The 25,561-nt window shown below is 47.9% G+C and overlaps 1 protein-coding gene across 3 annotated transcripts in view; it reads right to left on the reverse strand.

The window, feature by feature from the left end:
* Positions 1–25,561, reverse strand: part of ESRRB (estrogen related receptor beta) — a 191,723-nt gene that overhangs the window by 7,502 nt on the left and 158,660 nt on the right. For all 3 annotated transcript variants that reach the window (XM_033187334.1, XM_033187335.1, XM_033187336.1), the window contains 3 exons: positions 12,758–12,868; positions 12,132–12,293; positions 3,038–3,307 (listed from right to left, as the gene is read on the reverse strand). In XM_033187334.1, the coding sequence (XP_033043225.1) occupies positions 3,038–3,307; positions 12,132–12,293; positions 12,758–12,868 (543 nt within the window). The remainder of the gene's footprint in view (positions 1–3,037; positions 3,308–12,131; positions 12,294–12,757; positions 12,869–25,561) is intronic.

Raw genomic sequence — 25,561 nt, forward strand, 5'->3', positions numbered from 1 at the left:
CCTGATGGAAATTATGGGCTTTACTTAATAATATGTCAATATTGGGTCACTATTTGTAACACATTACTGCATTAATGCAAGATATTAATAATTGAGGAAACTATTGGGGAAGGAGGACTTGGATGAGGTGGGTGTCTGGAACTTTATGTACTATCTGCTCAATTATTCTGCAATTGGCCGGGTGTGGTGGCTAACATCTGTAGTCCCAGCACTTTGGGAGGCCAAGGCAGGTGGATCACCTAAGGTTAGGAGTTTGAGACAAATCTGGCCAACATGGTGAAACTGTCTCTCTCTTAAAATTACAAAAATTAGCTAGGCATGGTGGCAGGTTCCTGTAATCCCAGCTACTCAGGAGGCTGAGGCAGGAGAATCGCTTGAACCCAGGAGGCAGAAGTTGCAGTGGGCGGAGATTGTACCACTGCACTCCAACCTGGGCAACAAGAGCAAAACTGTCTCCAAAAAAAAAAAAAAAAAAAAGTTATTCTGTAAATCTAAAACTATACTTTAAGAAAACAGCATTAGGATTCTCTAACAAAGAATACACTACAATTTTGTAATTCAATGTGTAAATATTCTCTGTCGACGTATGTAAAATTTTTATTATTAGTTTGCATTCATTTATTATTAATAAAATATTTGAACTAAAAAAGTGACATCTTTTTCTGTATTAGATCAGGTTCCCTGGGAGCAGAGCCTGAGGCAGGGGTTTAGGTACAGACATTTTGGAGGGCATGTGTTCAGGAGAAAGGAAGTGGAGAGGCAGGAAGCACAGAAAAGAGGAAAGCAAGGCAAAGATGGGACCTTGGCTTAGCCTGATCCCATGCAGGGCTCTGATCTGGACTTTTGTTCCCATGTGGGTCCACCATTGCCTGGTGGTGCCAAGGAAAGGGCCACATAACCCTTTGGGCAAGGCAGAGGAGGGCAGGCCCTGCAAAGGGGTACCTGTGAGCTGTTAGCAGCTGGGGATGGATGCACTAACCCAGTAAAAGGGATCCAAGTGGGTCATCAACAGCACCCCCTGCATGCGCCATGAAGCCATGTGCTAGGGCAACCAACTGTCCCAGTTTGCCAGGGACTGACGAGATTCCTGGGATATGGGACTTTCAGTTAAAGCAGGACAGTATTGAGCAAACCATTTGGTTACCCTGTGTGTACTGTCTACATCTGGGAGCCAGTTCTCCCTCTTCCATATGCTAATAACACTTTGGGTCCTCTGTCATTAATGATAATGATAATAATTAATATTTATTGAACATTTCCTCTGGGCCAGGCACCGGGCTGAGTGCTTTATTGTCAGTCGATCTTTAATACTCACAAAAGCACTAGGGGACAGACGTGGTGGCTCACATCTGCCAAGGTGGGTGGATCATTTGAGGCCAGGAGTTTGAGACCACCAGGGCAATATAGTGAAACCCTGTCTCTACTAAAAATACAAAAATGAGCTGGGTGTGGTGGTGCCTGCATGTAGTCCCAGCTACTCAGAAGGCTGAGGCACGAGAATCGCTTGAACCCGGGAGGCAGAGGTTGCAGTGAGCCGAGATTGCCATCACTGCACTCCAGCCTGGGTGACAGAGTGAGACTCTGTCTCAAAAAAAAAAAAAAAAAAAAGTGCTTGGAAGAGGTGCTCAGAATATCCTCATCGAACACACAAGGACACTGAGTTGCCCAAGGTCATACTGCTAGGAAGTATCAGAGATAGAATTTGAACTTGGGTCTATCTGACCCAGACCGGGGTGGTTAACTCAGCCACACACTGCTCTGCAGCAGAATTATGTGTGTGATTCCTGACAGGTGCTCTCTTTAGGGAGGGTACCCTGTATTTATCCTTCTCCTGCAGCCCCCTGGCACCCAGCACCATTCCCTGAATAGTGTGGCAGCTCTCCCAGTGCGGATAATGGTTCCATTCAAGTTCACTTACTGGAATGCCCCAGTGTCTGCCTTTCTCTTCAGATAATCTAGCCAGAAGCTGGTGGATGCTAATGAAACGGAGTGAGTCCTCCTCTGTAACTCCAGCTTAAACCACTCAGTTGGGAAGGTTTTATCCTCCTGTGTTCAAGCAATTTGACTGAAAGATTCAAGGAGTGGGTATAGGTTCAGGTTGATTTTGGAATCAGAGGACCTTAGTTTGACTCTTAACTCTGACACTTTTTAGCTGTGTGACCCTGGGTAATTTTCTTTACTTTTCCAGGTCTCGGTTTCCACATCTGTAAAATGGGGTTGCAACAATAAGAATTTTACTCTCGGGTTGTAAGAATTCAATAAACTCCTAGCTAATTTAATAAGTTGACGCTGAGCGTGGTGGCTCACCACCTGTAATGCCAACACTTTGGGAGGCTGAGATGAGAGGATTGCTTGAGTCCAGGAGTTTGGGACCAGCCTGGGCAACATAGTGAGACCCCATCTCAATAAAAAAATAGAAATAAGAATTAGCTGGAGTAATGGCACATGCCTGTAGTCCCAGCTACTCAGGAGGCTGAGGTGGGAGGATGGCTTGAGCCCAAAGTTTGAGACTGCAGTGAGCTAGGATCAAGCCACAGCACTCCTACCTGGGCGACAGAACAAGACCTCGTCTATAATAAACAAATAAATAAATAATTGAGTGCTTTTTATGTGCCAAGCATGTTGCAAGCAATATAATTATGTATAAAGAAATCCTGTCAATAGCCTTGTAGAGTAGGGACTGTTTGCTGCCCTCCTTTTACTGATGAAGAAACTGAGTCACAGAGTGAAGCAACTTGCCCAATTGGTAGACAAGGGATTTGCTCCTTAGCAATGTGGCCTCAGAACCCATGTCCTTAGTCAGTGTGCCAGTCTGGATGTCTGAGGCTTAGGAAATGCTCAGCCAGTGCCAGCCTTCATCACCAGCTTTTTATCTGCAGGCCACCCCTCGCACAATCTTCGGTGATAAAAAGTTTCAGTGTTTTCTTTTCATCTCTATCCGAGGCAGTCAGTCCTGCCCACAGGCCCCAGAGATGGGCTCACTAGGCCCATGCAGACCCCTAAAATCTCCCCCTCCAGGCCCCGCTGCCGCCCTTACCGGAGTTGGCGAGGGCCAGGGCCTTGAGCGTCACAAACTCCTCCTTTTCCACCTTGAGCTTCTTGTACCTGCGCACCAGCTGCAGGATGGCCCGGTAGAGCTCCAGCAGCCCCGCGAGGCGGGAGTGCTCCTCATCCATGATGTAGTCCTCAGCGTACACCAGCTTGTCGTCATAGGGCAGCGAGCGGTACACGATGCCCAGGATGAGGATCTCCATCCAGGCACTCTGCAGCAGGCTCATCTGGTCCCCCAGGGAGAGGTTCGAGAAGCCTGAGGGAAGAGGGGACACAGAGGGCAGTGGCAGGTCAGAAGGGCGGACCAGGGGCCTCCCTGGGGCTCGCTAGGGGGCAGAGGTTGCAGGATGTGGCTGTGTCCCTGGCACCCCTGGATCCTGTCCCCGGGCCTTCCTTGTGTGGTGTAAGACTCACTGTCCTCCCCTTGGGGAATGTGTCAGACTTGGAATTCACGGAAAAGACTGAAATAAGAAGAACTCAGTCAATGTTGACAGTTGTTGTTACCATTATTATTGTTAGTTCTATGGTATTTTCCAAACGTCTGTAGAGGCTTTTTGATTAATTCAATGCATTTGTAGTTAAAGGAGTGACTGAGTACATACTGGAACCAGGAAGCAGCATTACGTGCTCTCAGCCACTCTGGGGAGTTTCCAGGGCCCACTCTCTGCTCAAACCAGGGGAGGCTTTCGTGTTGGAAAATGACACCTGATCCTTGATGCAGCCTCAGCTGTGCAGAGACCCACAGGCCTTACCAAGACTGAGGACGCAGCTGTTCAAAGCCACAGAGGAAGGCCCCAGTGACCACAGCCTGGGGCTGCTAAGAGATCAAGAGTCCCCAGGGTCAGGGGCACTTTCTCACAGGACAGCCTGTCCTCCCAGGGTCAGAGCGCCCCTTCCCGGGCCATCATTCTCTGCTTCACGATGACCCAGCAGTCCTGTTCTGGGAGCTTGGAACCATGGGAGTTCCCTGCTCCCTGCTATTGAGGAGGCTGATTCCACAGTGAAAATGAAGTTGGGCATGGAGAAGGCTCCAGAACTGCCACACTGTCTTGTCCAGTGAGCTGTGGGTATTGCCTGGGTTGAACGCTGACTCCCATTTACTACTTGTAGGCTGACCTTGTCAAAACCATGCAACTTCTCCAAACCTTAGTTTCCTCATTTAGGAAATGGTTTTATAGTAGGGTCGACTTCAGAGAGTTGCTGTGAGGTCTAATTGAGACGATGATTCCAGAACAAACTAAGTGTTTACCGAGCTATTATTACTAATGATGAGATGAGAGTCCTCATCTGCAAAACAATGATAATATACTGGAATTGCATTATATACGCACTTAAATTAGGCAAAGCCAATTAACATCTTGGTTTATAGGAGAGTAAGAGAGAGTAAGTAAATAAGTCAGCTGATTTTCAAACATCTTAACCACCAAACACAAGGCAGTAACTTCACTGGAGATTCAAACAGAAACTCAGTGATTGGTTCTAACATGGACATGCTGGATTTATTCAAAGAATTGTTGCACCATGCACTATGGGTAACGGACATGAAGGGATTTTTTTCAGGGTTAGTTTTGCCTAGGAAGGACTTTCTACTTCATTTGCTGACTTAGACCCCATCCCTGGCTGGAAGCCACTTTCTGATGTGGGGTGCTGTGGGGGTGAAAAGAGAAGATGCATGTAAAGTGCTGGGCACCTCTCCCGGCACCATCAGCACTCAACATGCTAGGGTGCTGGTAATGGCTGTGGCTGTTGTTACTATTAATATTATTGTTGTTGTTGGCACACCATTGGCATCACTCACTTCTCCTCTCTGGACTTGTCTGGAGGTCTGGGTGGTCCTGAGCTTCTGGATCACCCAGCTCTTTGGCTTGTGTGGTCTACCCCATCCATCTGCTGTCCTCTGTCTTCAAATGCCACTTCTTCCCTGGCTTCCACACAGGGCATGGCAGTTGAACCTTAGGGGGCACTCCTGGAGCTGAAGGCCCCCAACTTGGCAGGCCACCCTTACCCTGTGAGCATTCTCCAAGTGAATTATCACAGTGCTCAAGACCGACGGCTCAGATCACCACTGGCTAACAGAATCCGTGGGTGATCAACCAAAGAGCAGGAGTGATTACACCGACCGACACGGGGGAGCTTTGATTGATGCACCTTCTCAGGGGAGAGGCTGTGACAGGGGGTCAGGGTGTGTGTGTGTGTGTGTGGTGTGTGTGTGTGTGTGTGTGTTTGTGTGGTTGTCCAGATTCCCTGCATGGGAGAGGGTGTGTGGCTGCCTGTGGTGGCCAGGGGACCTGGGAGGTAATAAAAGATAGATAGAAATGGACATCCAATTTCCCTTATCAGGTCTCTGAGTAGGAGAGAGGCCTTGGGCAACATTAATTAACAGATACCAATCAGCCAGCACGGGAGAGTGTGTGGGGGGAGTGTTGGACAGCTCTGGGGAGGGGGTCTAAAAGCAGACAGACTGGAGGGGAGATGGAGGAGGAGGGCAGGAGCAAAATTAGCAGACAGCTGAATTGGAAGGTGGCAGAGAGAGAGGATGAGGTAAGGACTAGGCTTCTGGAAACGCAGGGGAAAAGTCCCCTGTGCAGTGAATCATGCAGGTACAATCATTAGGATGTTACTAGAATGCTTTCCTGCCCTTTGAGACATTCAGCAAAAACTTACTGAGCACCTACTAAGTGCCAGGCCTGTGCTAGGCACCGGGGACAGAATGGTGTGCTCAGTCCAGAACTGCTCCCTGCCTTCAAGGGCTTACAGTGAAGGGGAAGACACACACCAAGGGGTACAAATCAGCACAGAGTTAGAATATGAGAAGAGCTACAGCAAATGCAGGGCTCTGAGAGCGTGTAACTGGGGAAGGTGGTCCAAACAAGAGTCTAGGGAAGGCTTTGTGGAAGGGGAGCCTTGAGGGCTGAGCTCTCCAGTGGGGTGGCGAGGGCACCTTTGATGAGGCACATGCCCAGATGCCCCTGGTTGGCCCATCCCAGCTCTGAGTTCCCAGGATGCACAGACACTGAGCTCTTCCTTCCCCTACCCCCACGGCTAAGCACAGCAAAGAAGCTGCCTGACAAACCTTTGCCGCTAAAAGGACAGAGAGAATGGGCAAATGCCATGGGCTTCGACTCCCAGGAGACAAAAAAATGTGCCCACGGTACTTGGTTAGACACTCTGAGATCTTTGGACCCAGATTCAGGGCTAGCTGCCTTTGCCTATCTTGTAGGAGTCAGGCTCTGCCCTTCGGTGGTGGGAGGGAGACCGGACTTGGAAAGTTTTGTGCCGCCATGGGAGGATGGACCTGGGCGGCCTGTTCCCAAACCTCTGCTAGGCTGCTTTGAGTGCTGGACTCAGTCCCTGATAGCTCTCTTCCTCCCTGAACATTTTCAAAAGGCCCTGAAAATAGCTTTGATAATCTAAATGTATACTCCACAGCGCTGAATGGTGGTAATATAACCTTCCTCATTTTGTGCAAGGAAGGGAGGGGGAGATATTTGATATCTTTTAACATCTGAAATAGTTCAAATATTTTCTAATATTTGCAAAAAGAAACACCAGAAGGAAAATTGAGAAAGAAAAAATGGTGACTTCCAGGAGATTGGAGTGGGACGGGACAGAGACAGAGGTGAGACCTCTGTTATATACATTTGTGTCTACATTTGGCTTCTGAACCCTGTCAGGGACTAAGATGCTTAAAAATAAAAGTCATACATATAATTAAATTAAAAATAAAATAAAAGGCATGCTCCCTTCAACCTAGCAATTCTACTGCTAGAAATTTCTCCTAGTGGCCAGGCACGGTGGCTTATGCCTGTAATCCCAAACTTTGGGGGCCAAGGTGGGAGGATCACGTGAGCCCAGGAGTGTAAGGCCAGCCTGGGCAACATGGCGAAACCCCATCTCTACAAATAATTTAACAATTAGCCGGACATGGTGGTGCATGCCTGTGATCTCAGCTACTCGGGAGGCTATGGCGGGAGGATTGCTTGAACCCAGGTGGTCAAAGCTCCAGTAAGCCAAGATCACGCCACTGCATTCCAGCCTGGATGACAAAGCAAGATCCTAGCTCAAAAAGAAAAAAAAAAAAAGAAATTTCTCCTAGAAAGAAAAATATGAATAAAGACATAAAGATAAATGTAAAAGGGTATTAGATCACTGCTTGAAATTATTCAAAATAGAAAAAAAAAGGTAACTAATGTAATACATGTGATTATTATATAAATGTAATTTTTAGTTAAACGAATGTGCCAAATAAGGTACAACTCTGTGTGGATGTGGAAAGATACCCAAGGGGGCAAAAAGGGTATAATCATATGAGCACAGAGATCCGATTCCTAACTCTGCTGCTCACACTGCCTCTCAGTGCCTCAGTTTCCTCTTCTGTAAAATGGGAATAATAACAGCACTCACCTCATGGGGTTGTTCAGATTAAATGAGCTGACACGTGGAACACTTAGAACCCTGCTTAGCGCAGGTAAGTGCTATTATTTTGTATAATTAAATGGAAAAAGCAGGTGTAAAGCAGTGTTAGGGTATAAGCCCATGGACTGAGGGACATACACACGCCCCGCCCACACACCCCCCCCCCCCAACAGTGGTTGTAGCTGCCCAGGAAATTCCCAGGAGGAAGCGTAGGATGGGGAATTTGGAACTCTTAATTTCGACCCATCTGTCCCATCTGACGTCTTTACTAGAACCACAAATTCTTTTATTTAAAATCAGAAGGAGCCCAGGCACTCCCCCCTGCCCTTCAGTAAAGCACCTTCCACCCCTGCCTCTCTCAGCTGGGCTGGGTCTCATGCTCAAGTTATGGGACCAAGAGGCCCCTGAAGAGGCTACCAGGACGGTCTGGGGGTGGCCTGTGCCCCGAGGAGTGCAGGGGTGTCCCTGTGCTGGGCTCACTGCAGGCGGCACTGCCCCCTTGAGGCTCTCGGGCCTGCCCAGAGCTCCTGGCTCCCTGGGCTCCCACTTGGAGCTCCGCTGCCCCAGGAAAATTGTTTTATCTGCACCAACTCATCTAATAACATTCAGGCTCTCCCCAAGCTCCCCATCCCCCTGCCTGTGATTTGGCATCAAAAGCTCCTAGAATTGAAGAAGAAGAAGAAGAAGAAAAAAAAAAGCACATAATTTGTGGCAAGTGGAGTTCATAATCTGTTAATTTATGATCGTTTCTGTCGACCTGGAGGGCCATTAGCAGAGGTAATAAAGGGAGATGTAATTATAGGATCTGGGGCCACTTCAGACACAGCTGCTGTCACTCGGCAGCTCATATTTCATTAAGTCGTACGGGGGATACCTGGGAGCAGCGCCGCTGAGAGACTTTTGTGAGGAGGCCTCTGGGGATGCCCTGCACATAGGAACGTGGGCAGGGCAGGGTGGTGGAGACTCCCTGGGCAGGCTCTCCTGGCCGGCACAGGCATGAGGCTGCCCAGGGAGGCAGGATGGCAGGCTCGGGTCATTTGGAGGAGGCTACAATTCATCAAGTGATTCCCCACTGCCTATTAAAGGCTGCTAGCTCTTGATCTCATGGAATAAGAGGTGGACGCTCTAAAGACTTGGGCTTGCCCTATGGGGAACCCAATACTTGGAACATTCAACTCAAGGTAAAAAACCTGTATTTGGGGTAGGACAATGTCAGACTGACTTGAACAATGGCTGGGATTCTGAGTGAACCAAGCTCCCCCTGGAAGTCAGCCTTGTTCCAAATGGGATCCTTGGGGCAAAATTAATTCCTTGTCTCAGCCACAATTTCTATCAGGGGACCTCATGTATAGTGACTTCTCAATATGTGCATGCAAAGCTAAGTGTGCAATGCCCTCTGTGTGCCAGGCTAGAAGACACTGAAGCATGAGATGTGGTACCTTGTGTTTAAGGACAGTGGCCTAAATTCTTCAGAGCTTTACTCCTGAGCAGCCTGGAGTGGCCAGTCCCCCTCTTTCTGTCTGTGCAGGAACCAGAATGGACAGAAGCCAACACAGGCCCAAGGGTGGGCTCCAGCTTGTATCCTCCCTACTCAACCAGCTCTCTCTCTCTCTCTCTCTCTCTCTCTCTCTCTCTCTCAGGGCTAGGGAGACTGTCAGATGCATTTTCCATCTAATCTGAGATGGGATAAAGTTGATTAGTTTAAAAATATCAGGCACCTGACCAGGTACAGTGGCTCAAGCCTATAATCCCAGCATTTTGGGAGGCTGAGGCAGAACCTAGGAGGTGGAGATTGCAGTGAGCTGAGAACGTACCACTGCACTCCAGCCTGGGCAAGAAAGCGCAGACTCCGTCTCAAAAAAAAAAAAAAAAAAATCAGGAACTTGATTGTGTCATTGCCCTTAGTAGGAGGTTTTCTTTTCTTTCTTTTTTTTTTTTTGAGATGGAGTCTCGCTCTGTCCCCGAGGCTGGAGTGCAGTGGCATGATCTCGTCTCACTGCAAGCTCCGCCTCCTGGGTTCACGCCATTCTCCTGCCTCAGCCTCCTGAGTAGCTGGGACTACAGGTGCCCGCCACCATGCCTGGCTAATTTTTCTATTTTTAGTAGAGATGGGGTTTCACCGTGTTAGTCAGGATGGTCTCGATCTCCTGACCTTGTGATCTGTCCGCCTCGGCCTCCCAAAATGCTGGGATTGCAGGCATGAGCCATCGTGCCTGGCCAGTATGAGGTTTTCATGCAGTGGCAGGAGACTTCACTAATTAATTTTACCTTAAACACTAGAAGGTCAGCAGGCAAAGAATTCAGCATGCAGATTTATGCAAAATAGGCAAATTAGCATTTAAGATGGACAACTGGGCCCCTGTTTTTATTTTATTTTATTTTTTTTACCAAAAAGAATTCAGCTTTGGACAAGGATAAATGAAGCCATGAAAGGAGGCTTTTATTACTATTAGCAACTACAACAGCCCTGGTAAGCATCTCTGCCATTCACCCAGTGTACACACTAAGTATGCTACATCCTCACGGCAATCCCGTGAGGGGCTCTATCGTGATTCCCATTTTACAGACAAGGACACTGAAGCTCTGAAAAATTCAGTATCTTGCACAAGGCCAGTAAGGACAGAGCTGAGATGAAAGCCCAGGTTGCCTGATTCAAAAGTCTATACCTTTAGCACCCACTCTGCTCTAGCCCTGCTGTCATGGTTGGGCACGGATGGGAGATGGAGCTGGGAGGTGGAAAGGCACAGGGAAAAATGAGTGCAGGGGAGACACGGTCTCCTTGTCCTATCTACTTCCTCCGTGGTGTTGCAGGGGTAGCGTTGTGGAAGAACGAAGCATTGACCCAGGGGACACCAGGCGCCACTCATGAGCCATTGCTAGGATGCAGGATCTGTTCAACCTAGAACAGGAGTGTGGGGGTGGGGGCAGGGGTACCTGTACCCAATTTGGCCCTGGGTTAGTGGAGCAATCCAGGCTGAAGTGTCTTAAGCAGTGGCCTGACCCCACATCTGTGCTGAACCAGCACTGGGCAGATTCAAAAACTACTGAGTGTATAATCCCCGAGAAGTTGAGCTCCTTAGTAAGGGCGTACCAGCCCAGATCCCTGGTCAGAATGCCCAGGGTCCAGGGTAGTCCCTGCCAGCAGAGTCTCTGAGCCATCTGATATCTCTGTGCGTCCCTGTCCACAGGAAGGCTCCTTCCTGTAACCTGGGCGTGCAAGGTCTCACACGGAAGGACTTTTTTTTATTCCCTCAATCAACTGTGAGCCTTGGGCCAGGCATGGTGGCTCACGCCTATAATCCCAGCACTTTGGGAGGCGGAGGTGGGCAGATCACTTGAGGTCAGGAGTTCGAGACCAGCTTGGCCAACATGGCAAAACCCTGTCTCTACTAAAAATACCAAAAAATTAGCTGGGCATGGTGGCGGGTGCCTGTAATCCCAGCTATTCTGGAGGCTGAGGCCCGAGAATCGCTTGAACCTGGGAGGCGAAGGTTGCAGTGAGCCGAGATCGCGCCATTGCACTCCAGCCTGGGCAACAGGGCAAGACTCTCTCAAAAAACAAACAAAAAAAACTGTGGGCCGTGGTATCCAAAGTCTAGGACACCTTTGCTGTATCATCTGCATGCTGTACTCACCTTTCAGAGCCACAACAAATCAAACACACATCTACAGACAGGAAGCTGACTTGTCCCATGTTCACAGTGAGGCATTACCAGAAAGATAAAAGGAGTTTCTACCACACTCTGAGTCAACCTTTTAGAGTCTTAAAGGAGTTGAGGAATAAATTGCACAGAGAAAGGCCCCCAATATGTATGTAATGTAGAATACGTGGGTGTTGTGTCTACAAAAATAAAAAAGCTCCTGCCATCTGCCCAGACCTAGAGAGGCTAAATGCAGGGTTTGGGTCCACACACAGCAAAGAGAAGTCCACACAGCCTGAAACATGTAACACACACTTTCCGCACCAGAAAGGCCCTTAAAATCTCAGAAGCCAACCCAGAGACAGGCCTCCCTTAGAGAACAGAAGGATGGCAATAGTGGGCATGCAACCGACGCCAGCACATGCCAGACACTGTGCCAAACGCTCCACGAAACACAGAATTTCATTTCATGCTCACATCAAAGCTCACAAAGTGGGGGACTCTTGTATTCCCATTTGACAGAGAGGTCAGGTGGCCTACCTAGGGTTACTCAGCTAGTAAGCAGGAGACCCAGAATCAGAATCCCAATCTGATTCCCAAGCCCATGCTCTTCACTGCTCCATTCTGCTGCCTCCAATAGGAAGAGTCAGTCTTTCTTCTCTTGTTTTCCGGCATTGTTCCAATAAGGTCTACAAGAAAACCCTACTGTTTGCCCTTTAAGGGCTCAAGGAACTTGTTCTTTGAATATTACACTAATTGTAGATTCAAACATGACCCCACCTTGAATGATAACTAATTCTGAAGAGCCTGCAGCAGTGTATAAGCCTCACTGGGCCTTCTAACTACCTGTTCCTCTCCAATGCTACAAGGAGAGAAGAGGAGCTCAGAGAAACAGGCCTGCCAGGATTTCACAGGCCTTCTGGGGTCCAGGATCTGGGCATCAGAAGCATAGCCATTGGGTAGGCTGCAGGGATGCTAGCTGAGTGTCCCTGGCCACACTCTCCCCTGGTCCCACATGCTCACCTGGGATGTGCTTGGCCCAGCCAATGATGACCACAAGCTCTCGGTCTGCCAGGTCACAGAGAGTGGTCAGGGCCTTGATGTCCCCCTCAGGCATACCAGGGGGAGGCATGGCGTAGAGCTTGTCCGGCTCGGCCACCAGTAGATATGAGACAATCTTGGTCACTGCAACAACCAAAGAGGGAAAGGTAAACGATGGGGAAAAGAGGAAAGGGGTCGGGATGGAGGCTCAGGTGGCTCAGGAAGCAAAGTCGGGTTCCTAAGGGCCCCAGGAAGGTCAAAGTGGCTGTAATCTCCCCTCCTGTTCTGGCTCCATGAAGTTGCTGATAGCAGTGATCTGGGATGTTGAGAAATATCCCTCCAAGGGAAGTTGCCTGATGAATTCTCCAGGAGGAAGCTGCAGAGCAACTTTGGGTGGGTGGCAAGGGGAGCATGTTCTGGACATTGGGGCCTGTGGCTTGTCAGGACCATGCTTCAATTGGAGGCACATTCTTAATGTGCCAGGCACTGATGTTACCTCCCCAAGATCCATATTTTCTCATGACCCAGTGGTAGGAAGATGACGTTTCCTCTGTACTCTGTTCCAGGTACAGAGATGATCTGGCAAAAAGGGCAGGACTGACACTCACATGGCTTTTTAGCAGGTGGAGAAATTTGTAAGCTCAGGTACGGGCTGCTCTCTGAGTCCAGCCGTCGCTTGTATTTTTGACGGCCTCCACGCACTCGATCCAGGCGCACACCTATTGGGGAGGAAAGGGAAAAGATCTCAGGAGTTGTTCAACATCACCAGGGGTAGAAGCACTGACTTTGGAATTTCAGCACTGGCTGGGTCCTTCAGGGCCATGCTCAGATGACCTTTGACAGCTGCCCCATGGCCAGCCTCAGGTCAGGTGGCTGGACAATCCTAAAATAATTGTCTAACAGTAATGGTGCATCCCAGTTGCCCCAGGCCTGGTCCAGTCTCTCTGGATTCAGCATCCTTCTGAAATCCATCTCAAGCAACCCTCAGCCCTTGGTTCTCCTTATCTCAACAAAGACACTCTGCCAAGTGTTGGCGGAAAAAGTCATATTATGTTAGATCTGCTTTGAATCCAGGGAGGGTTAAGTTAACTTGCCAACAAAAGAAAAGAATCCCAGTCATTCACAGGCACTTCAGGGGTTTTCACATTTTTCACATAAGAAGCATCTGAGGAGGCACTCATTACCAAAGTCAATTTCTAGACCCCACTCTCTGAGGTTCTAGCATGAAGCTCTAGAGTCCATCTTTACACAAGTCCCCAGGGGCTGGGAATGCAACAGTTGGACTGGCCACCTCTGGACTGGAAAATCCGTGCCTGGAAATATCTTGAAAGTAGGTTCAAAAGCAGCTGAGGCTACTCCACGTTGACACCCGCTTGCAGGAGTGAGAGTTTACCCTGGAGAGAACTGTCATTGTCACTGTATCCAACTTGCCTTCCAGAAGTCTGCCTCACCCACAGCTCCTGCTGCCTGGACAGACATGTTGGTACCATTTCATGCCCCCTACCAGCAGATCAAAGGCACAGGGTCTCAGGTGGGCACACAGCTCAGACTGGCTACCCACTGATGTGGCCTGGCCTGCAAGGATGAATTCCAACAAATTGATTACAAAGTATGAACCAGCACAAAAGCACCAGAGAGCAGGTGCCCCAAGCATGGTGCTGGGGCCCTGTGGAACCTGGAAGCCACTTCTGCCTTCTTGCTGTGGCTCTTCCAGGCCAGCCTCAGACAATGTCCCTTCTTGGAGTCCCTGCCTCGAGCTTACTGAACAGCTCCCTTTTCCTGACCGTGAAATGGGCCTTGACTGAAACACATAAGGAGTCAGACATGGAGACCAGAGTCCTCAGAGAAGAAAGCTGGGTTGCCACCTCAGCCTCTGCTGTGACAGGCCAGGTTCAACTTCTGTTCTTTTCCCCAAAGGCAGTGAGTATCACCCTCACAGAGCCTGTCAGTTGACCTTCAGGGCCCTGTCTTTCCCTTTTCTAATAAACTCTGGTGCTTCCTAGGTCGGGAGCAGAAGAAACAGAATCCTCATCCCTGTCCCAGCCTGGTCCATCCTTCAGCCCCAGAGGGTTGGCCGCCAGTCCCTGGATTCAGGCCTTTCTCCAGAAGAGGCAAGGGGAAGCCTGAACAATGGTTACTTACTGGAATGATGATTTAGAGCCCATTCATACCTGGGGCTATTTTCTGGCTGTTTCTTTATTAGGATGTACAGCTACTAAATTTAAGTCCCTAGGAAGGAGGAAGTTTCCTAGAGCAACTGAAAGCAAAATTACTTTGTTTACTGAATGAGTGGAGAAAATTCCTTTAAGCGCGCATTGCCCTAAAGGACCTTCGGGGTGCTGAGGACACTACCCTCCACCCCTCCGCTGTCCCAGGTGTTTTCAGTTCAGGACTCCAGGTCACATCCCCCGCTGGAAGGTAAGAATGCTGTGAGCTCACCGAGTGAGCCTATAACTCCACATTTTTGTCAGCAATGTCTTTTTCAACCCCACAACCTGGTGCATTTGAACCTGGTGCTACATGGTTGCAGTGAACGTTTTTTAGTCGAGGAGAGGGGGAGTCTATTCAGCAGCCCACCCGGGCTTCCTGTTTAAAGGAAATTCCCCTGGTCAGGCGCTGGGGCTCACGCCTGTAATACCAGCACTTTGGGAGGCCATGGCAGATGGATGCCTTGAGGTCAGGAGTTTGAGATCAACCTGGCCACCATGGCGAAACCCCATCTCTACTAAAAATACAAAAATTAGCTAGGTGTGGTGGCACATGCCTGTAATTCCAGCTACTCGGGTGACTGAGGCACAAGAATCACTTGAACTCGGGAGGTGGAGGTTGCAGTGAGTTTTGATCGCACCACTGCACTCCAGCCTGAGTGACAGAGTGAGACTCCATCTCAAAGGAAAATTTTAAAAAAAATTTAAAAAGGTAATTCCCCTCTTGGGAATAGGGGAATTATTGGAAGCCTGCACCTCACCCCTCAATGGATATCTGAGTAGTACACTTTCTTCTCTCTGCCCTCTGGAGGTCAAGGCATGAACCCATGACACAGGCTCAGTCAAGTGCACCGTCAAATGGAGGCACAAGGGCAGAGTGAAGGTGAGGACTGATCAGACCAGCAGCGCCTCCACAGCGGAGTGTAGGCAGCCCCTGGCCAGTGTGTCCTGGCTACTGGGTGTCCTGCTCTTGGGCTCTCCAGGGATTCTCGTGGTTCTTGTCTGGTTTCTCAATGTACTCTTTGAGCCTCCTGATAGGCTTCCAATAAACTCCCCTTCTGCCTAGAAGGTCAGGTTTTGTAACTGACAACATCTGTTGTTGACTTCTCCAGGAGCAGAATCTGCGACAAGGCTGCGCATGCGGACAGTTTCCAAGGAGGGAAGAAAGCCAGTAACAAATGTGTTCCTGAGGACAGTACTGCTGTGGGCAACTGAGGCTCCCAGCTACAGGCTGCTTTGGCGCTTCTTGCCTGCCTCCCAGGTCCAGGCTGAGCAGACTCTGGTGGCCAAAGAAAGCCCAGGCGTCAGATCAGCACACACACACTCACACACACGCACGCACGCACGCATGCACACATACGCACACACACACAAATAGAGAGTGCTGAGTAGGTGTGGGCAGGAGCAGTCTCTGCTGTCTTCCTCCTCAAGTGTGGTCTGCAGGCCAGCATCATCGCCATCATTTGAGGCTTGGTAGAAGCCTCGAAATCTCAGGCCTGGCCACAGAGGAATCAGACAAGGTGATTTGCATGGACAACAGAGTTCGAGGAGCGCTGCACTAAGGCATCCTAGCAAATACAGCTGTACCATCAACTTGTACCCGTACCTTGGACCCTAAAGGGACAGCTAGATGCTATCCAGCTCCAGACCTGAACCTCTGTGCTGCCAGCACTTTGGTTCACATTTGTCCCCTCAACCCTCCAAGTCCCTTCAGGGAGGGCAGAAGGAGCAGACACAAACACAGGAAGGATGATGCTTCCTGTGAAAGTTTTTTGGGAAAAGTTCCCTGTCTAGAAAAGCTTTCTGACTCTATCCTGTGACATGTCTACATAGAAGCCTCCTCTGTTCACTACACCCAGGTCAAACCAAACCCTCCACCAAGCTCTGCTTCCCCTTGGAATGGTGACGGGACCAAGAATGAAAATGGTCCACCTCATCCATAAGAGACAGTAAGGGCCCCCACTTACTGAGCACCTACTGTATGCCAGGATCTTAAACATATACTCTCCTTGAGTCCAGGACAAGCCCCAACCCCACTTTACTGACCTTCTCTCCTAGATGCCACTGGAATGAACTCTCACTTCCCATCCAGCCTGCTTCCTGGCAAGCAGCTGTCAATCACAGTGAGACATGCTCAACACAAAATAAAAAGAGTGTCCGTCCTTCAGCAAGGCAAGGACACGGGCAGCCGCCACCTCTGCTGATGGCTCCATCTGGGGTGTTCTGTGTCCTGATATAGGGCCTGACCTTTCATGGATGTTCAGGAAAGACTTGATATTGAATACAGGGGTAGATGTACCTCTTTCCTCCTCATCCCCATTCCGGGTTTCTTCATGGGCTCCCAGAGCACACGGGGCTTCCCCTACTGACTAGGCACCCATTAAGGCCAGGGGCAGCTCACAGTCCTGCCCCAACGTCTGTCAAGGTACCCAAGACACAGTACGTGCTTAGAAAATGGGAGTATTATTATTATCATCATCATTCTTATTATTACTGTTCCCCAGCATTGCACCCAAGTTTTTGCTAAATCACATTAATAATGATAATGATAACAGCATAATTTGTAAAGGACTCTCTGTATGTATTACCCTACTGAATGCACAAAAATATACAGCAGGTGCTATTATCCTCATTTTCCAAATAACAAAAACTGAGGCTCAGAGAGATTCAGTAATTTGCCCAATAAAAGACCCAAGCTCTTTGCCATTCCATAGTATGACCTCCCAGGGTACAGCAAACATAAGTTCTCCTCTAAATTTTCTCCTCCAGATCTTTACAGCATAGTGGTCAATGGCTCCAATCAATATGTGTATCAATTATCAGGTTATGCTGTTAAAAAAAAAAAAAGTGGCCCAGGCTGGAATGCAGTGGTGCAATCTCGGCTTACTGCAACCTCTGCACCCCTTGCCTGGGGTCGGGGAAGATGGACCCCCACCTAAGTGAAGTGGCCTTCTCCTTTTTTTACTGTTTTTGAGACAGACTCTCACTGTGTGGCCCCGGCTGGAATGCAGTGGTGCGATCTCGGCTCACTGCAACCTCTGCCTCCCAGGTTCAAGCCATTCTCATGCCTCAGCCTCCCGAGTAGCTGGGACCATAGGTGTGTGCCACCATGCCAATGGGATGTCAGGGTAAGTCCATGGCGGGACTTCTGGAATGGTTTTGCTTTTCTGAGAAAAGGGACAGACTTGTTCAGGGCGGCTCTTTTTGCCTTTCTCTTGCCCCAACCTGGAAGGTAAAGCCTACAGTTGTGGCAACCACCTTGCAGTCATGACATGGCTGTCTGAGGACACCAAAGAACACCAGAGAAGAAAGAAAGAGCTGGAGCCCCTGCCGCCATGGCTGAGAGCTCTGTGCAATACAGCAGCTGCCCATCTCCAGGCTTCTTGTAAGGTGGAAAAACCAACTTCATTTATCCATGCTTACGCTGCTAGCTATCAGGTTCTCTATAACTTGCGACAGAAAGCAATTTTCGCTGACTGATACAATGGGCAATTACTTTTAAAATTAGGATGCTTAAGCCTTATAAACACTAACTGGAAAAAAAACAAGACTTGAACTTGAAATGAGAGTTGCCTTATTGTTTGTGTCCTTATATTAATAAAATATCTAAAAGTAGACTCAGGAAACACATTAAAATACTAATTAACTTACAATTACTGTCTAGGATTATTAGATTTTATCATCTTATTGATAATTTTCTGAATGCAGAAAAGCATTAATAATGCTCAAATGTAAAGTGTCACATATTTCCAAATACTGTAATAAATACAGATCCTCTGTTTTAACCACCGTTAACACCGTTTAATCCCTTAATGTGTACAGGTCAAAATCTTAATATTTCTGAGTGCTCCATGAATAGAAAAAAATTGATAATCCCTGGAATACATGACCCTGTGCAGATGGAGATCTTGAGTTGAGATCACGCCATTGCACTCCAGCCTGGGCAACAGAGTGAGACTCCATCTAAAAAGAAAAAAATTAATAATAAAAAAAACCCACTTTACCCTTAAAGATTTTCTGCATCTTGGCCATATCAATGTCAATTGACTGTATCAATATCCTGGTTGTGATATTGTACTGTAGTTTTTAAAGATGTTACCATTAGGGGAAACTGGTAAGTGATGCATGGCATCTCTCTCTGTTATTTCTTACAACTGCTTGTGAAGCTGCAATTATCTCAAAATAAGAAGTTTAATTAAAAACTTAAAAAACGATACTGCTGGAAAAGTCAAACGGTGTAACCATGTGGAACATAGTTTGATGGTTCCTCAAAAAGCTAAACAGAATTACCATATGATCCAGCAATCCCACTCTTAGGTATACACCCCCAAAAAACTGAAAAGAGGAATCTGAACATACATCTGTGTAGTGTGGGAAAAAGAAGCAAATTTTCCGAAAATAAAAAGAAGGAATTTGAATAGGCACCTGTAGGACAATGTTCACTGCAGCATAATTCACAATAGCCAAAAGGTGGAGACAGTCCAAGTGTCTGTGGATAGATGAGTGGAGAAGCAAACGTGGTAGATATGTGAAATGTTCCTTAGTCACAGAAAGGAATAAAGTTCGGATATATGCTATAACATGAATGCACTTTAAAAACACTACACTAAGGAAAATAAAGCAGACACCAAAGGACAGATATTATGTGATTCCACTTAATCTTTCTTTTTTTTGAGACAAGGTCTTGCTCTGTTGCCCAGGCTGCAGTGCAGTGAGTCCATCACAGCTCACTGCAACCTCAAACTACTAGGCTCAAGTGATCCTCCTGCCTCAGCCTCCCCAGTAGCTGGGACTGCAAGTGCACACCACCACACCCCATTTTTTTTAAGAGACAGGGTCTCACTCTATAGGCCAGGTTGGCTCACTACAGCCTTGATCTCCCAGCCTCAAGAGATCTTCTCACCTCAGCTCCCACATCGCTAGGACCATAGGCACACACCACTACACCTAGATAATTTTTTAAAAACATTTTTTTTGTAGAGATGGGGGTCTCACTATGTTGCCCAGGCTGGTCTCAAACTCCTGACCTCAAGTGATCCTTCTGCCTCAGCCTCCCAAAGTGCTGAAATTATAGGTATGAAACAGTGTGCCTGGCCCCCTCCTTTTTTTTTTTTCTTTTTTGGTAGATGGGGGATCTCACTGTTGCCCAGGCTGGACTTGAACTCCTGGTCTGATGGTGATTACATAATAGTTTGTTTCGTTTTGCTTAGTTTGAGACAGGGTTGCAGTTTGTCACCCAGGCTGGAGTGCAGTGGCATGATCCTGGACTCAAGTGATCCTCCTGCCTCAGCCTCCTGAGTAGCTGGGATTACAGGTACATGCCACCACACCTGACTAATTTTTGTATGTTTTGTAGATGTAGGGTTTCACCATGTTGGCTAGGCTAGTCTCAAACTCCTGAGCTCAAGCAATCTGCCCTCCTCAGCCTCCTGAAGTACTGGGATTACAGGCATGAGCCACAGTAACTGGCCGGTGATTGCATACTATTGTGAATGTGTTTGATGTCACTGAATTGTACACTTAATTTCTAAAATGCCAAGTTGTATGTGATATATATTTTGCCACAATTTACAAATATAGGAATACAAAACGCTATCGAACTGTATACTTTAAATGGGTGAACTATATTTCAATAAAGCTGTTAAAAATTTTAAAAAATATGTATCCTTTCTCAAGTTAGTGGAATTAAACAACGTAAAATGTTGAAACATGTGACAGAGTGCTTGGTACACAGTAGGCACTCAGTAGTAACTTCTTGCCTTTCCTCTGCCTATTGAAGGTCATGGAGTCTGGCTTGAACTGCCTTCCTCATGGAAGAGAGAAACACATCCCCACAGCTGTAACTACCGTGAGTCAGATGCATTAAATGAAGAAATTAAAGTTCAGAGAGGTTAAATATTGTACCCAGGGCACACAGCCTGAACACTGGGACTCTCTGGAATATGCCAGCGGGTCTGATGGCCGCCTTTGTCCAACTTGAGAACAGAGGTCCCACCCTTGGCTGCAGTCATAACTGCTCCCACCTCCACCGGCCTCATCACCAGGCTGGTGCCCCTCGTGCCTGTGGTGGCCAAGCCCACTTCCCAGCTCAGGGTACAAAAAATAGCAAAGAAGCTTCGGGGCCATTCTGGGACAGAAACTCCTTGAGAGGAGGGGAGCAGAGCTCCCCACCTGCCGGCCCCTCCTATCCACTGCAGGCACGTCATGGCATACACAGTGGGCGGCTTACACATCTGGGATCGGATATCCACGAGCTGGCTTGATAAGATCAGGCTTCTGACATTTTTCTTAATGGAAGTAAAATAATTCCTTCTTCCCTCCATCTCCCTCCTTTCTTCTCATCTTCCCTCCCTAAGCTGGACAAGATCCCAGTCTTTCAGAAGTAAAAATAGCCGAGTGTGCAGGGTCAGCCACAGTGGAGCCACTTTAAGCTTCTTTCCTTTATACCCAGGCACTAAAAATAGCAGGCTAAAGCTCTGCAAAGCGTGGCCCTGCACCTGGCCCTAAGCCTGTCCCATGAGCTTCCCCATCATATTTCTCTTCCAACAGGAAAGGTTCAGACAGGGCAGGCGGGGGAAACGCCTCTGAGCCAATGTCCTCCCATGAGCTACTGTCCAGGTCTGAGGTCAAGATCCCCACTGGCATTGCAAGGTTTTCACGACCATCACCCTTCTTTTCCCCTTATCCAGAACCTTCCCCCATCACCATCGCCAAATTCAACATCCCTGGTTTATTAACGAAATAAGCAGCTTCACGGTTTGCAAATCTACTTCATACCCGTATCTCATTTGAGCTGCCAAACAATGTTGAGGAGGAAGAATATACACAATTATGATTAGTCCCATGTAAGATCTGAGGCTCAGAAAGGTCAGGCGACTCACTCAGGATCACACAGCCAAGAAACGTCACAAGGAAGTTTTGAACCTTGATTTTCAGATCTCCAAGTCCTATCTTCTTTGCCCTAAACTTGTGACACCAGTCCCATATAATTTCAGAATGCCTTGGGAAGCCTTTGAACAGCACAGACTTTGAGGACTTACCCATTTAGAGGCTCCAAGTCGGTAGGTCTAGGGAGACGTCGAGGAATGAGTGTTTTTCCAAAGCTCCTCTACTAATTCTAATTATGTGCCCGGTCTGGGGAGCACTGTGCTAAACCTATTTTATTCAATACTTTTATGTGACCGGTATTCTTCCCAGGAAACTTGGGGTGAACTCCCTGCCTGTAGGTTCTACCAAACTATAGCTGACCCACCTCCAGGAGGAGGAGAAAACCACCCAGAAGGTGATGTGGATATCATGAGCCCCTGAGGTTCTGGAAGTTGTGTGGGCATGCTCATGGGCACTCCAGCCCAGTGCGATGCCCTGAACTCTCAGCCACAACCCCTGTATACACTGGGCTTCCTTCAGCCACCTGCTTTGTGCGGGTTTCTGGGTGACAGGCAAGCTTGCCTTGCTGCCTCAGACACTATGGCTCTTTTGGGCTGCCTCTTACCCCGATGAGATACCATAAAGGCAGAGCGCCTCACACCTGACTTCCTAAAAGCTAACAGAGAGAGTCTTGTAGCTAAACAGACACAGATGACACCTAATATTCCGGGACCTTTGTCAGCTACTCTGTGGACTCTGGGCCCTGCGGTGGGTAAGTGGTAGTGAGTGATGAGCTCCCAGAATTCTGCCTATTAAAGGAGTGTCTGCTATCATGCTGGGCTCCTCCAGACACTTCTTATCATGCCACCATGTCCCCAAGGGCATTTTGACAAAACTGTGTTACGCCTGCATTCCCCACTGCCAAGAAGTCTCCAAAACTGTACACCTGACACAGAGAAATTATTTCAGCCCAGCTTCCCTTTCCTTTCCCTTCTTCTTTTTTCCCCTTTGAGAAAGGGCTGCAGGCTTCACTACTGGCCAAGGCATCAACGGTGAGGTTGGAATAGGCTTCTTAGAAGGAATTCCACATAGCCAAGGAGACTAGATTCCACCCAGCTCTGTCATTTACGAGCTGTGTGGCCTTGGTCAAATCACTGAAACTCAGTTGACCAGATCAGGCATGGCAAAGACTTATCACCTGCCTTCCATTTCTTAGTCTGTGGCAGACATTGCTAATCAATCATGGCACTCTTGCCTGCTAATCCCAGACACTGCCTAAGAAGCCTTTATTTTTTTATTTTTTTTTTTTTTTTTTTTTTTGAGACGGAGTCTCGCTCTGCCGCCCAGGCTGGAGTGCAGTGGCCGGATCTCAGCTCACTGCAAGCTCCGCCTCCCGGGTTTATGCCATTCTCCTGCCTCAGCCTCCCGAGTAGCTGGGACTACAGGCGCCCGCCACATCGCCGGCTAGTTTTTTGTATTTTTAGTAGAGACGGGGTTTCACCATGTTATCCAGGATGGTCTCGATCTCCTGACCTCGTGATCCGCCCGTCTCGGCCTCCCAAAGTGCTGGGATTACAGGCTTGAGCCACCGCGCCCGGCCTAAGAAGCCTTTAAATCATGCACTCCAGCTGAGTCCAACTAAAGGCAATTTGCCATCCTGGAGCCTGAATTAAGAACAATTGTGTTAGAGGTAGCCAGCGCAAACAAGTACGCAAATAAACAAATAAATAAATAAGATAATGTCAGACTGAAAGAAGTTCAATGAAGAAGCATACAAGGGGATATGATAGCATGTAATAGAGTGGACAGGGAGGCCTTTCTGAGAAGATAACATTTAACTTGAGGTCGGAAGGATAAGAAGGAGCCAGCCTTGGGGAGAACATTCCAGGCAGAGGGAAAGCCCTGAAAGTCCTAAGATGGGAAACCGTTTGTCATGCTTGAGGGTCAAAAATAGCCAGGGAGGCTGGAGCAGAGTGGGTAGGAGTGAGCAGACAGGAAAGGCATGGTATGAGATGATACTGAAGAGGCAGGGAGTGGATAGACCATGCAAGGTCTTGAAGACTAAAGCAAAGTGTTTGGATTGTATTTTAAGTGCAATGGAGAGTCACTGAGTGATGTAAAGCAAAAGGACAGAATCTTACCAGTGCTTTAACAAGATCACTGCTAGGGGGATTAAACAGTACCAAGAGTGGAATCAGAAGTCCAGTTAGGAAACTGTTGCAATGGTCCAGGAAAAAAACAATGCTTCTTTGGACGAGGGTCATGACCATGGAGATGAAGAAAAGTAGGAGAATCTGAAATACATTTTGGACATTGATCTGGGAGGAGTCAAGGATGACCTCCAGGTTTCTCTTGAGCAATAGGTGACTAGCATCACGATTCCTGAGATGGGAAAGACTGGGAGGGATAGAAGGAGGAATGGTTCAAATCTAGAGTTAATCCCTAGACATGTTTAATCTGTGATGTCTCATAAGGGACCCAAGTGGAAATGCCAATAGAGCAGTTAGACATGGAGGTCTAAAATATCTAGGGAAGACTTTGGGAGGCTGAAGCAGGAGGGTTACTTGATGCCAGGGGTTCGAGACCAGCCTGAGCAACATAGCAAGATCTTGTCTCTACAAAAAAAAATTTAAAAATTAGCCCCACATGGTGGCACATGCCTGCAGACCAGCTACTTGGGAAGCTGAGGTGAGAGGATCTCTTGAGCCCAGGAGTTAGAGGTTACAGCGAGCTATGATCACATCACTGTACTCCAGCCTGGGCCACAGAGCAAGACCTTGTCTCTTTAACAAAAACAACAACAAAATCCCCACAAAAAAACAATACTTGTCCTTGAAAACATGTCATTCTCATCATTCTCTTTTTCCACACCAACAACGTTTTGCTGTGTACATGACATCCTGATAATGGCTACAATTCCAAGACTCCCTGGCAGAGAAGCGTGGCCCTGTGACTCAGTTCCAACAATGGGCTGTGAGTAGGAAGAACAGATGTGTGCTACTTGTGGTCCTGCCCTTCACATGGGCTTTTCCTCCTTCTAGATGTCTGTGAGGGGAAGAACTGGGGTCCGCAAGGGCGAGCCACATGCTAAGCTTGGCAGAGCTGCCAGCTGGTCCTGGATTGCCTGTGACCTACGGACTGTTATGTGAGAAATGAGCAGGAATGAAACTGCTATCCTGCTTAGCCTTCTGGGTGGTTTTGGAGTTTGGTTTGTTTTGTGGAGGGGGAAAGGGAGTCTCTTTCTTTTAGAAGCCTAGCCTGGCCTGGAGTGGTGGCTCACACCTGTAATCCCAACACTTTGGGAGGCCGAGGCGGGTGGATCACCTGAGGTCAGGAGTTCGAGACTAGCCAGGCCAACATGGTGAAATCCCATAAAAAAAATTAGCCAGGTGTGGTGGCACATGCCTGTAGTCCCAGCTGCTCAGGAGGCTGAAGCAGGAGAATCACTTGAACCCGGGAGGCGGAGGTTACAGGGAGCTGAGATTGTGCCATTGCACTCCAGTCTGGGTGACAGAGCAAGACTTTGTCTCAAAAAAAAAAAAAAGCCTACCTTACACTACCTAATGTGATATACTATAAGTGTATTTCTGGATCTTTTCAATGTTAACTTTTTTTTTTTTAAAGAAAGGAGTGAATGGGATAAGAAAATGAATATAGCAAGTGCTGTCAATTCCTTTTGGAGGCTTTGTTGAGAGAGTGGGATCAAGTAGCAATAACTGGATTGAGATAAAGGGATAAAACACAGTTGTGGATTTTTTAAATTTAATTTCGTTTTTGGCTGGGCATGGTGACTCACGCCTGTAATCCCAGCATTTTGAGAGGCTGAGGTGGGTGGATTGCTTGAGCCCAGGAGTTTGAGAACAACCTGGGCGAGACCCTGTCTCTTTTTTTTAATGTGAAAAAAATTTTTTAATATTTTTTAAAAGTTAAAAAATAAATTTAATTTTGTCTTCATAATGGGAGAACAGAAGTATGCTTGTTTGCTAATTAAAATGATCCAGTAGTGAGGGAGAATTCGATGGTCCTAGAAGCAGAGAAGATACTATAGGAATGAAGTCCTTGGTAAAAGGTTGGGCATGGTAGCTCAGTCCTGTAATCCCAGCACTTGGGAAGGCTGAGGAGGGCAGATCATTTGAGGTCAGGAGTTTGCGAACAGCCTGACCAACACGCTGAAACCCCGTCTCTACTAAAAATACAAAAACTTAGCTGGGCGTGGTGGTGCGTGCCTGTAATCTCAGCTACTTGGAAGGTTGAGGCAGGAGAATCGCTTGAACCCAGGAGGCAGAGGTTGCAGTGAGCCAAGATTGCACCACTGCACTCCAGCCTGGGCAACAGAGT

The sequence above is a fragment of the Trachypithecus francoisi genome, unplaced genomic scaffold, assembly GCF_009764315.1.
Source record: "Trachypithecus francoisi isolate TF-2019V2 unplaced genomic scaffold, Tfra_2.0 Lachesis_group3, whole genome shotgun sequence".
Lineage (NCBI taxonomy): Eukaryota > Metazoa > Chordata > Mammalia > Primates > Cercopithecidae > Trachypithecus > Trachypithecus francoisi.